Below are 13429 nucleotides of genomic sequence, written 5' to 3'. Positions count from 1 at the left end.
GGGGGGCGGCAGCGCCCCGGAGCGGCCCCGCACGGACCGGCCGCGCCCCCCACCCCGTCCCGCTCCCCACGGGGCCGCCAGCACCGGGCAGGCCAGGGCCGGGCTCGTGGGAAGGCGGCCGGGGACCTCTGCTGGACGAGCCTAAAAAGACCCTTTTTTCCCCCAAACGCGTGCCCTGCGGCCAACCCGCGGCGGGAGGCCTCCGGGGGGCGCCAGCAGCTCGCGTTTCCCCCCCGGCCCGGCTGCCCGGGGGGGCGGTGGCCAGGGCTGGGGGCTCCATTCCCCCCCAGGGGGCTCCGTTCGCCCCCCGACGGCTCCGTTCCAGCCCCCTGGGGGCTCCGTTCCCTCCTCGGGACGACGATTGAAGCGGCGGGGCCGGGTGGGCAGAGCCCCCTCGAAGCACACCCGGGCTGCAGCAGCCCCCTTGGCCCCCCCCGAGGCTCAGCCCCTCGACCACCGCCGCCCCCCCCCTCCTGGAGCCGGCACCCGCTCGCTCCGGGAGCGGGGCTGTGCGAGGGGCGACGGAGCTTTCGCCTTCTTCCCGGCTCTGCTGGGGGCCAGCAGCCCCCTCCCCGGCGCCCCCCAAGAGGTGAGGAGGGGAAGGGGCCCCCCCGCCTGGCGGTGCGCAGGGAGCGGGGCTCGAGGGTGGCCGCTCGGGGGAAGGCGAGGGGCTCCTGGGCTGCTGCTGCCAGCTCGGAGCCTTCCTCCGCCTCCAAACGTCCCCAAAACCCGAAGCCATTTGGCAGCTGGAGGTAGAGTGGTGTTAAAAAATAGCCATAAAATGAAATAAGGACAAACAGAGCCCCCAACCACCACCATCCCCCCCCCCGCACACACCGAGCACACGAGCAATTTGCAGAACGCGCCTGAGAACAACTCGCAGCCTTTCAATAACTTTTTCCATCACAAATCCCAGGGTTTGACCCAGCTCGGTAGCAGGTCTAGCAGCTCCTCCCCAGGTCGTGCTGGGCATGGAGCAGGTTGAGGACATTTCGGTAACGCCTGAGGAGGCTGGGGGCACCTGGGGGTCAGCGTTTCACCCCACACCTCTGTCCACGTCTGTGTGTCTGTGCCAGCACAGACCCGAGCGCAGCCGTGTAGCCAGGACGTGTGAGAACACACGGTTGGACGTGACTCCGTCCTCCTGTGTGCCAGGTTTGTGCCAGCCTCTCCATAGCCCCAGATTTGCATCAAAATTCATCAAAATATTTCAACACACGCGCTCTGCCCATCCCCCTATCTCCTATTACCTGCTTTACGTGATTAGAAATTGGTCGAAGTTTTATCTCTGGAGATGTAGGGCTGGTGTGCTTATCCCCTGCACCCATCACTTTGCAACATTTGGGATGTGCACACACACACGTACAGCAGAACAAACATCTCGACCGGGTCGAGCCGAAACCCTGGGGATCTGCCCATACGGCGAGAGATTTTATTATTATTGTTGCTGTTGCCAGAAACCAGCAAACTTTACAATCCAGATGTTTTGAGAGTGTCAGAACAACTTGCTGCTGCTGCTGTTGTTTTTATGGTGAAATCAAAAGCAATCGCAGTAGTTTATAATCCGAGAGCATCCAGCCTCGCAAAGAATGCAGGTTGCTCTTTGCTTTATACCTATCTAACCCAGATGCTCCGGGTATCTCCCACTGTTGACAGCCGTTTTCTTCAAAGGCTTGTCTTCAGTGATCCATCAATTAGGATAAAAAATGAGCTCTCATTCTCCTGCATTTGTTTTGGGAAGAGGGAAATTATTTAAACAACTGTATCTCCATTAAATGAAGGAGCGAGGGAGGAGAGCAGATCCCCTGCTTTCTGAAATGGAGCGAAATGCTGTTTCACAAAACATATGCTCCCTGGGCTGCATACCACCTCTCACAAATGATTATTAGCTCATGCACAAGAACGTGTACAGTAACGAGCCAGAGAAGCAGTTTTTCAAGGGTAGGAGGAGATGCCTTTCCCCTTCATTTCCTCACGTAGTGCGTGAAAAGACAAAGGGTGAATATTAATGCTGATGTCCACTCTAACCTTTTTTATTTCATTCATCCCCGCTGATTACATTTTAAAGGCCTCGCTTCCTCTCATTGTACGGTGACCAGACCTCGGCACGAAACGAGGCTACAGCTTCCCAGTTCAGCCGTACGCAGACACCCGCACACATGGATGCACGGAGAGAGAGAAGGGGAAAGAACTGGGGTGCAACTGGGCATTTTCACTGATTTTCTGTTTGTGTCCTTAAAGGAGGTTGTGATTTCAAACCTGAGCAAACTCGGTAACTTTCTGAAACCGAACAACACTTACCGAGTATCACCCAGGCAGCGGGGAAACTGAGCAGGGCGAGTGTCAGCCGTTCCCTTTTTATTGTCGCCAATTAGGCACATGGTGCTGCAAAGAGGGCTCCGGCACTTCCAGCATTTCCCGTACAGAAGATAGCTGCAATCCTCCAGGACATGTTCCTTTAAACACCCCTTTGCCTTTTTATTTACAATAAACACATTTTTGTTAATGAAACCCTCGCCCACTTGCAATCACGCCTCCCCTCCCCAAGCCCCATAAAGCTCCAACTTTGCATATCTGAGCCCTGTTCTGTTGGGCTGGGTCCTTCGGGGGTCCCAGGGTCACGCTGGGGGCAGCAGGGTCATTGTATAGCCATCATGGGTCAATAAGCAACTGGTCAGGCTCTCAATCCACATCAGGCCTTGAAGAGGACTGGGAAATGGGAGAATCCATTCATAATAATAATAAACTTGTCAATCAATAACAGGCAGGAGAAATACTTTGTAAAAGGTAAAAAAAAAAGTTTTTCCTTTTAAAGTTTGACAACATGAAACTTTAGACAGTTTAAAAATGCTCCAAGACTATTTGTCTTTCACGGAGGAATCTTAAATCATAATTGCTTTAATATATAACGTTTAAAGGCTTAGGAAGAAGTGTTGTAGGTATGAGTTTGCTGTGCAATTTAAATAAGAATTGATAATTTTTTTTTTTCCAAAGAATATAAAATGCTCTTTGAGAGAAAAGGCAATATCTAAGACCATTCTCTGTTTTATAAAAGGACTGAAAGATCGTGGGTTTCTTGCCTTGCATTGCCTCTAATTTCTACTGATACCAGCACGCATTGAACGGTGAGGAATAGTTTTGGTTTAAGCTTATCTTAGCAACAAAAATATTTTCCAGCATTCTTTTAATTCTAACCTGAACTAGTGAACACAATCATGCGTTAGTAGTAAATCAGTAGGTTAGACATAATGAGACTTTTCCTGGTTTATCCAGGTTGGATTTAAGGGGAAAAAAACACAGAAGCAAAGCAAGAATTAAGATTCCTTTGCTTGAAATTTGCTACAGAGAAAATGTACGGGGTTTATTATTTAACAATCTGCTTTTTTTTATTTTTTTTATTAATAATTGTTCCATGTGAAATGAGACAAGAGACTGGATTAAACAAGAAGGGCAGAAACGACTAAATCACAATGTAATATGGGAAACATCAAAAGGCGACGGAAGAATAATGCAAATTCTCTGCTGGCTTTAAGATCGAGGCATGAAATCTTCGATCTACAAACTCGCTGTCCCTCTCTCTTAGAAGTCTGCTTGGTTTTTGGTGGTGTTTGTTGTTGCTCTTGCCTTGTTTTGTCTTCGCAAGGCGCACACTCAGCTGTCACAAAAATCATCTTTGAAATCGTCGGGAAAAAAATAGCTTGTGAGAGGCAGCAGGAAAATGGAGGTTGTCCCCCTCCAGCCTCCCGGCGCACCCCCAGCAGCTGCCGAGCTCACCAGCACCCTCCTGCACGCCTCTCGGCGGGGATTTCTGCAGGAGAAGGAACCCTCTTGGAACTGCTCAGTTGTATTTGCTTAGGAAAACAAACAAACATATTTTTTTTTCAAGCGGCAGTGTTTATTACTGTATAATTTCCTTCAGCTGCTCTCGAGAAAATGTGGTTTCTTTGTTAGAGGATGCTGAAAGACAGTTTATTAAGAAAGATAGAAGTAAAGCACAAAGTCTGAAAGAGTGCCCTTGGGATGGTGAAAGTAAGGGGAAAGATGGGTGCATTTTTAATTCCCCGAGCTGGGACCCTCCTCCCACACCAGTAAAACCCTGCAGCGCAGGGAGAAAACACGGCTCGGCCGCCAAAAAGCCACCGACTCGTTCCTTCTCCCCTCCAGCCCCGACTCTGCTGTGGCCCCACATCCTCTGCGGGCACGGGGCGGCTTCCTGGGACCTGCCCGCTTTGCACGTAAATCTGTGGGTTTTACTCCGAGCAATTCTCTAAATGTTTTAAATGTCGTTGCAGTGGCACCATTTGGTCTGACGCAATTTATTTCTCTCCGTAGGCCCCTCCGGTGGTTTAAATCCCCCAGTTTTCATCAGTTTGTACTTTTTATTTTTTTTTTTCTTCATTTTTTTTTTTCCTTCTAAAAACATGTTGTTTAGAGGAAAAGGGAACAACAGCAGCACACAGCCCTAGCCTGCAACAGAGCTAGCTGAGCCTACTTTCAAAATAAGCACACTTTTCTGTCTTTGTATGTTGAAACAAAAGAGAGCGAAGCGGGATTTGCATCTTTATAAATTGTCACTAAATACTGCTTTTGTTTGCATGGGGTAGTACCTAAAGGAAAAATCCCCAAAGAACCAAACATCTACTAATAATGCCCCGTGCATCATAGCACAAATTCGCTGCAAATTATACGAACTGGTTGCATACAAATACAGAGCTCTGCGAAGGTTTATGCTCTGCCCTTCTCTCCAGCCACTGGTTTTCCTGAAGCCTATTATAAGCATGAAAATAAATAAATGGCTAAATTCACATATTCTTTTATTAACAGCAGGATTCATTAAAATACTAGTAAATGATGATGCAATGAGCTTGAGGTTTAGATGAAGAGCCGAGAAACGTTTTTTGGTGGCGGGGTTCAATACGAATCACGAACTGCCCAAGGAGAGGAAACTTTCTAAGGACAGAAATCCTGAAAAATAACTCTGTCCCATGGGAACGCGAGGGAATATCTCTGCCCTTGAGTGCATCTGAGAGCATTTTAGCAACCCCTGGCTGCTGGCAGCACGGAGCTGGGTTCTGGGGAAGGGAGGCAGTCACAGAGCCACCACGGCCCCAAGTGAAGGCAACGTTTTCACTCGGGCCTGGCTGTCTGTCTGTCCGTCCATCTGTCCTGCAGGCCGGGCTGGGCTGGTGGCGTTTGGATCTGCTTTTCTGGCTCCCTCCTGTAGCCTGTAAAATGTTACAGAGACGTTTAAAAAGCCAGTGCACCAAGTGATTTGTAGAAATATTTTCATCCCGGACAGTTTAAGTGCCTGTCAGGAGTAACTGCCTCTGATCAAAATATTACGGGTCTTAGGCAGTGCCTGGTGCTGAGGCTGCTTTCAGCTCCCTGCAGACGCGGTGGGCCGCCTCTGGGTCTTCTAAAGCCATTCGAAATACATGTATTAAAAAAAAATAAAAATAAAAATTGCAATATTTTCCTTGCAACCCCCTTCGTACCCGAGCCAAAGGCTTTCTCCATGATCCCCTCAGAGGTGTGTAGTGTCCTGCTGGGAGCACGAGGCCCTTGCTGCCCTCCAGCAGGGAGATGCAGCCTCGCCGTGAGGGTTTCAGGATGGGACCAGCTGTGTGGGTGCTTTCTGAGGGGTGCCTGCTCTGCACAGGGGCACGCTCAGGCTGTCCCCTTGCTGTAGGGACCTCTGCGTGGAGCGATCTTGGCACCATTTTTGCCACCACATTTTCTGGAATTTGTTTCCCACCAGAAAAAAAAAAAAAAAAAAAAAAAAGATAATAAAATGATTCTGTGCAATTGACATAATTAAATGGGACCAATACTAATCACCTTTTCTGTGGTAAATCGGACATAGCTCCTTACTAAGTGCTGCCTGCTCCGTGAAGCTCCCTGTGCTTTCCCCTGCCCTCACCCCAGCTCCCCCCAGCTCTGTCCCTTTCCTTTTCCACCTGCCCTTCACACACATCTCCCCCCTTGCTTGCTCAATGGGCTCTCCACGAAGGCTGGTGAACTTGGGAAACCTACAGGTGAGCTCTGGGCAGTGTGAGCAGACCCAAATGGGCCGTTTGCTGCCACAGCCTGGCCCGTGCTGAGAGACCTGACATACCGGGAGCCCAGCCCCAAAATGCTTCCTCCTAGGGTCAGCCCAAGCCTATCTGGAGTTTTCTTGGGGGTTTTTGTTTTTTTCTTTTCCTGCCCCAGCCTTTGATTCCCACCGGCACCCTCACTGCAGGTCAAACAGCAAGCGAGGTGCTGAGGAAGCTGCCAGCTGCGGGCCCCTGCTGCTCGCCCTGGCTGAGGGAGGTGTTTGCAGCCTCCTTGCCTCCTACAACCTGAGAGCCTCAGCACTGCTGGCGAGGGAAGTCTCCTCCTTGCCTGCAGCCACACGTACCCTGTCCTCACATGTGAACTCCAATGCCAAGCAAAACCACACCTCGTCCACAGCTAGACCTGCTTGGGGCATTGCTTGGGGGTCTGCTTTCCAACCAAGCTGCCCCCCCAGCAGTAAGGTAGCCCAAGAGGCTCCCCCTCCTTTTATTTTGCTCCGAATTGCCCACGTACCCAGCTAAAACACCCCTCTGCAAAGGGAAAGGGAAAAGGCTGGGAGGTGGGGGGGTGCTGCTGCACACCCTGTGCTGCCAGGACCCTGGGAAATGGGAATATCCCAACAACTTGGTAACTTTGATTGCTTCCTGCAGAAACTGCCAGCCAACCGACAGGTATAAGGCAGAAACGTGCCAGGGCCTCACGGGTGGCATCACCACAGTGACCCCCGGGTGGTTGTCCTCTGCCTTGGGCTGAGCCCCCCCTGCCCACCCCAAGACCTGCAGCTCCTCCTGTGTCCTCTTCCACAGCAGGCCTGCCCCGACCGCAGCGATGCACATAGGTACGTGTAAAAGCTGTCACACCCCTAACAGCTCCAGCTCGTCTACAAAATCATAAAGCAGCAGCAAAGGTGATAAGGCAAGGGCCAATGGGCTCGTTATGCATACAGTAAGTGACCTGGGGCTGGGGCAGCAAGGGACGCTTACGGGGTAACACGGAGCTGTTACGGTGCCACTGAAACCCGTGCGCCTCCAAACCACGGCCCTGCTGCGAGCACCCAGCCCACTGCTGCAGATGGGTGGGTTTGCAGGGTCTGCGTGTCCCACGTCAAGCTGTCTGTGTCTGTATAGAGACATCAGCACGCGCACACGCACACGTATTCCATCCCGAACTTTATTCATAGCCAAAATATTGTCAATCTGGGTTTCTATTGACGGAGATTTAATGGGAAATGACGTATCCATACATTTGCCTGTGCGTGGCTTGTGAGCCCTGTTTCCTCCTGGCTTGCGATCAGGGGTCTCTGTGTCCTCTCTAAAGCCCTACGAGCGGTCAGAAGCAGTTTATTGCGCTGCTCGAACTTGTATTTTCTTTACAAGAGCCCCTCATAAACCCCGCGGCTGCATCAGCCGCATCGGACAGGGATATTACATGCCAGCTCCTTCCCTCCACCCCACGCTCCCCTCCTCCAGTCTGGCACGGAGCAGTGCTCAGCCTATAGGTAAAATGGCTCTGGCTTTCTGTGGAAACAAAAATACCCAGGATCTCCCTTCTTATTTGCAAAGGGAAACTCCAGTCTGGCTGAGAGCAGGACTTCTCGTGGTCCCTCGCGGCGAGCTGCGCCGACAGCAGCCCCTCTGCAGCAGCCAGCTGCAGGATCCCCGGACCGGCCACGTTCCGTCCAGCGCGATGCAAACTCTCCCCCCTCCCCTCTGCCCAAACAAAGAGGAATTTCGTGTTTGTGTTGGACGGCAGACCTTTACTCACAGGAAACTCTCTGCCTGTGGAAAACGAGGGTGAAATGTGCTGGTTTAACGCAGCCAGATCTGGAGAATGTGGCATTTTCTTTTCTCAGCAAGGCCACGAGTTTGCGGGGTGTGTGCGCACATGTGTGCTAGGAAGGGGAAAAATCCTGCCATTGATTTCTTCTGCAGCAGGATCGATACGGCATCGGCTCGCCTGTGCGTGAGGCTTGCCTCTCGTCTATCGGCGAGAAGGTAAATGCAAATCAGGTGATCTCCGCTCCCAAATTAAAGGCAATGTTGGAGTTATTTTAATTTTTTTTACACACGTACTCAGGAATGTGCTTCCTCCTCCTCCTCCTATGGGATTGTTTCTAAATCGGGATCATTTGTGGTTGATTGTACATATAGTTTAACAAATTATTATTATCAAATTACTCAGATTTTGCCATTTGAACCACAAAAAAGCAGAGGAAGACTAAAAGCAACTTTTCATGTGGGAGACAGACGAAGCTTAAAAGGGAACAGCATGCGCTGCAGAGCTGCAGCCTCCCTTCCCCCAAAAAGGTTTCCGAGGTAACTGTTTCCCCAAAATTAGCCTCCTGAGCAGAGAGTTAAAATCACTCGGTCCAGCCTCCGCGGCTGCACGCCCTTCGCTCAAGTAGCTCCAGGTTTATAAAGAAATAGAAGGGACGGGACAATGGAGCTCCGGGCTGGGTGAGGGTGGTTTTTTTTCCCCCTCCCTTGGAGACAGAAATCTGCAATCCTCCTTTTGGGAAAACGGCGTCTGGTTTGTAAGGCAGGAGCGAGCTACCAAATGCCGAAGAAGTCTTGGGAAGTTTGAAATAAAGTTAAGCAGCACACAAAGGCATGCAAATGAATTTCCTTTTTTTTATCCCTCTCTTTTTTTTCCTTTTTCGTTTTATTTCTTTTTTCTTTCATTTTTTGTTTTCTTTTTTAAGAGAACGTTTGGAAGAAAAGATGAAAAGTGAATAAGGCAAGCGTGTGAGTAAAAAGGAATACGAGTATCTTTGCATTGCTTTTATTTGCACTGTTGCCGATGTTATTGTTGATTCTAAGCTCCAGTCCGTGCTCATTCCAGATCATAAATACAGTAATTGGCAATTAATAAGCATTCCACTCCGGGTTGCACGATGAATTGTTGCAGAGTCAATCGTTTTGAACAACTCGCTCAGAGTAAAACCTTTCACGGTTTATTAAATATATACGTGCACGCACACACACCCATCCCAGAGGAATTCGGGGAGATTTTTGGAAAGCGCAGCAACCTCCCCGCAGCCGAGCCGGAATGCCCCAGCCCGAACAAAGCAGAGGCTCCGGGCGAGCTGAGCCTGAAACTACCTCGAAAACGCAGCGTTTTGTGTGTGTGTGTGTGTGATTTTTTTTTTTTTCCCCATTTTAATTTTTTTTTTCTTAAAAGAAAACCCCGGTGGCTATTGTGTGGGACTGCCCTGGGCTGGATGGGAGGGGGGGGGCGCGGCGCGGTGCGGGGCTGCGCGGCGCGGGGCTTGCGCGGGGTTCGCGCGGTGTCGGGGCTTGCGCGGGGCTTGCGCGGGGCTTGCGCTGCGCGGGGGTGTGCGTGTGAAATGTTGGGGGGCCGTGACGTCACGGCGCGCCGCTGCCCAATCAGCGCGCGGGCCGCGGGCCCGGCTCCGCGGGGTGTTCCCAGGATGAAGCGGCCGCGGCGGCGGGGCCGCGGGAGCGGAGCCCGGCCAAGGTGGGAGCGCCACGGAGCCCCGGGGCTCCCCCGCCTCGCCGCGGCCCCGCCGCTGCCGCTTCTGCCGCCCCCCCCGCGCCGGTAGCTTTGTTTGCTCAAGCATCTCAGGGGCTTCGCGCAACGGAGCGGGGGGGGCTGCGCTTGTTGCTCCCCCCCCCCCCCTCACCTCTTCCCCCCCCAGTCGCCCCCCGGGGGTTATTTTCGGAGGGGAAGGTGGGGTGCGCGGCCGCGGGGTGGGACCTGGCTTGGGGGGAGCCCGGAGGATGCGAGATGTTTGACTTCTTTTTTTTTTTTTTTTTTTTCCTTTTTTCCTTTTTTTTTTTTTTTTTTTTTTTTTTGCCGGGGAGGGGGAAGACGAGGAGTCGAGCCCCAGCCCGGGAGGAACGGGGTGTTTGGAAGATGTTGCGAGCCATTGACCGGAGCGTTTGAAGGGGTGATCGGCTGCTTTGGCTTTTTTTTCTTTTTTTTTTTTTTTTTTCATCCCCTCCCCCCTCCCCCACCTCTCCGGAGGGGTAGGGATGTGTGATCAGGGAGTGGAAACAAATATGTCCTTATTTTCAATGCCCCCTTTGAAAGAGACAAAGTAAACGCTCCTTGCAAAATGTTCCTGACCTGCGAAGGGACCTTCGGAATTGTTCCAGCCACCATGGATTACAATGGGGAAGCCAGGCCGGGGGATTTTCATGCCGGCTATCAAGAAATCGAAGGGATAAACTTGGGATACTTACAGATCAATGGCACCCAGATGTTTGCCTTGGCCCAGGTCCTCAGCGACCTGTTTAAGGATATCCCCAGGACCACCATCAGCAAGAAGATGGAAACCTTAAAGATCAAGAGCCGACGCTGCGATCTCAAGGAGCTCCGGACCCTCAAAGCCATCCACTCGGTGCCCACCCGCGCGGTGAAATGCTCGCTCATATCCAAGGCGGACCTGGAGGCTCTCTGCACCTCCTGCAAGAGCCTCAGCCCCAGGAGGAGGAAGAGGAAAAGGAAGAGCAAGCGGAGGGAGCAGCTGCTGCTGCCGGACCCCGGGGAGCTCTTCGCCTGCCCCCGGCCCCAGCTGCTGCCGCCCTGCCGAGCCGGCGCCTGCTGCGCGCCCCCGGCCCCCGGGCGCCCCAAGCTGCCCCCGGCCTTGGCCAAAGCGCGCTCGGCGCCGGCGGCGCTGCTGCCGCAGCCGTTCCACCACCGGCCCTTCCCCGGCCTCGAGAGGGCCCCCCGGGGCCGCCGGGGCTGCGGGCTCCCGGAGCGCGGCGGGCTCTTCGGCGGCGTGCTGGGCGCCTACCCCCGCGACCTGGCGCTGCTGCACCCCGCGGCCGCGCACCCCGCCGCGCACCCCGCGGCGCTCGCCGAGCCGGGCCGGCGCAAGCGGGGCCCCTGCTGCGCCAAGGGGCTCTTCCCGGCCGAGAAGGGTCCCGGGGGCGCCAGGAAAGGCCGCTCGTCCGCCTTCCCCGGCTCCAAGCGGCAGGGCACCTCCGCCGGCTACTCCAGCGACTCGGACTCCAGCCTGGACTTCGGCGGGTCCAGCCCCGCCACCTCCAGCGACTCGTCGGAGGAGGAGGAGGAGGAGGAAGAGGAGGAGGAGGAGGAGGAGGAAGGGGACACGTCGTGCAGCAGCGAGGAGGGCAGCTCCTCGGAGTCGGAGAGCAGCTCGCTGTGCAGCGGGGACTCGGTGCAGAGCACCCGGTACAGGCAGGCGGCTCTGCCCCGCTTCCAGCCGCAGCCCCCCCGGGAGCCCCTCGGCGACGAGCGCCCCGCGGAGCCCCCCCCGGGCGCGGGCAAGGCGCTGCGCCCCGACCCCGACCTCCTCTTCCTCTCGCAGCAGCTCTGGGCCAGGACTTTGCGAGCATCAACTTCGGAAAGTTTGAGCCCGGCTCCAGCCCTGGGCTCGGGGGCCCAGCCGCAGCCGGAGCTGTACGCAAAGCAGGAGGCCTCCCCTTCCTCCTCCTCCTCTTCCTCCTCCTCTTCCTCCTCCTCCTCCTCTTCCTCCTCCTCCTCTCCCCCTCCCTCCCCGAGCAGCACCCCTGGGGGGGACCCGCAACAAAAGGAGGGCGGCTTTGGGGACGCAGAGCCCTGCGCCAAAGGGAAGGATTTGCACAAAGATGCCTCGAACAATAGAGCCTCGTTAGGCCCCAGTGACCAAGCAGAGAGGCAGAGCGAAGCTTTAGCCGGCCGAGCGGCTTCCCAAGAGCCGGCCCCGGGCTCGGCCCCGCAGCCCCCGGCCCCGGAGCTGGCGGGGAGCCTCGGCCCGGCGCCCCCCGGGGAAGCGGGGGAGCCCCGGCGGGAGCACTTTGACAGGCTCATCCGGCAGTCCAAGCTGTGGTGTTACGCCAAGGGGTTCAACGTGGACGGGAAAAGTTTGCGCCACGGAGGGAGGACGGAGCCCTGCAAAGCTGCAGAGCTCAAATCCCCCGGCTCCAAAAGAGCAGAGAGCCCCAGCACCTTGTCAAACAAAGCTTTGAAAGGCAATGGCTCGGAAAGGAATGCCAAGCGCAGACGCCTTGCCAGAGGCGCTGAGGCAGAAAGGCAACAGAGCTCCTCTAAAGGGAGGCCACAAAAGACTCAAAGGAGGAATGCCAAAAAGGGAAACACTCATTGCAAACGCCTCGGCAGCGCCGGGCCAACCCCGCCTCGGAATTCCTTCAGCCTCATGGGCAACTTCCCCTGTATTCCCTCCCTGGTCGTGGGGGAAGATGGGGACCTGTGTCCTGCCTCCTCCCTGGGGGTCAAAAACTCCTGGGCCCTCTCCAAAACTCACCCGCTGTGGAGCTGGCACCTGGGGGGCAACGCCATCCCGGTGCCCCCCAGCCTCAAATTCCGGGGCTATAGCTTGGAGGATCTCTAAGGACCGCGGACGGCCCGGAGGAAAGGTTTACACGCAACAGATGCGAGCCGCAGGGCGGGCGGGGGCCGGGGCCGGGGCCGGGGCCGGGGCCGGGCGGGGGGCGCGGGGCCGGGTGGGGGTCGCGGGGCCGCCCCGAGATGCTGAGCCCCGGGGGCGGCCGGGCCGGGCTCTGCCGGCGAAGGGGGCCCGCGGCGGGTGCGGGGCCGTGAACGGGTGCGGGGGCCGGGCGGGGGCTCCCCGCTCGGGCCGGGGCTGAGGTTTCGGTTCCCCCCCCGTGCGCCGGTTTCACGATGCTGGAAGGAGCACTCGGACCGAGGGGCGCCGACCCCTCGCCCCCGGGCTCTCCGCTTTTGTCCCAGCGCCGAGCTTGGGGCGGGGGCGCGGCGCCAGGTGGGGGCGCGGGGGGGGTCCCCCCGGGCCGAGCTCGCCCCGGCCGGCAGCGTCGCCCCTTCCCCGCCCTGGCCGCGCTCCGCTCCCCACCCCCGGAAGCCAAAAACCGCTGAAACGAGGAAAGAATAGAGCCGATTTCTCCCTTTGCCTCCATAAATGCAGTGGATTAAAGTAATAATAATCACACGCAGAGAGAAATAATGATGTCATGCAGCATAAACACTCCTTTTCGGCCCGAGTCAATCCCGGCGAAATTGGGAGCAGCTATTGCAAATAACTATATTAATAGCAATGTAATGTTTTCTGTCTACTTAAGAGACAGGAAGAAAACACAAACTTTAAAAAGACCAGGAAATTCTGTTTGCTAAAAGAAAACAGGAGGCTTTGAGAGGAAGTTATCTGAAACTGCTGCATGTATATTAAAAAAAAAAAAAAAAAAGTGGGTTGTTTGCTGGATAATAACCCTAACTGCGCTAGCCTAAAGGTAGCAGGCCTGTAAAAGCTTTACGGGCACAAGAAATAGGATCCAGGAGCATTAGCAATAGAGTACAGATGGACAATTTGATCTCTCCCGAGCTCCGAAGTGGAATGCGGGGAAGAATGTGGGGGGAATGTCTCTCCTCTCTGCAGAGGAAATCATATCCCAGTTTAACTTTTCTTGCA

At 54.9% G+C, this 13429-nt stretch overlaps 1 protein-coding gene across 1 annotated transcript; it reads left to right on the top strand.

The window, feature by feature from the left end:
- The first annotated feature begins 10051 nt into the window (after positions 1–10051).
- EPOP (elongin BC and polycomb repressive complex 2 associated protein) lies at positions 10052–12417 on the top strand. Its single transcript, XM_032202865.1, has one exon. It carries the CDS (start codon positions 10136–10138, stop codon positions 12374–12376), a length of 2241 nt encoding a protein of 746 aa, XP_032058756.1. The 5' UTR covers positions 10052–10135; the 3' UTR covers positions 12377–12417.
- The last annotated feature ends 1012 nt before the right edge of the window (positions 12418–13429 follow it).

Source organism: Aythya fuligula, chromosome 24, assembly GCF_009819795.1.
Source record: "Aythya fuligula isolate bAytFul2 chromosome 24, bAytFul2.pri, whole genome shotgun sequence".
Classification (NCBI taxonomy): Eukaryota; Metazoa; Chordata; class Aves; order Anseriformes; family Anatidae; genus Aythya; species Aythya fuligula.
The sequence above is the reverse complement of the archived record's forward strand: the minus strand, read 5'-3'. Positions and strand labels throughout refer to the sequence as shown.

Coding starts and splice junctions, on each gene's coding strand:
- EPOP (XM_032202865.1), top strand. CDS start 10,136: ATGTTCCTGACCTGCGAAGGGACCTTCGGAATTGTTCCAGCCACCATG.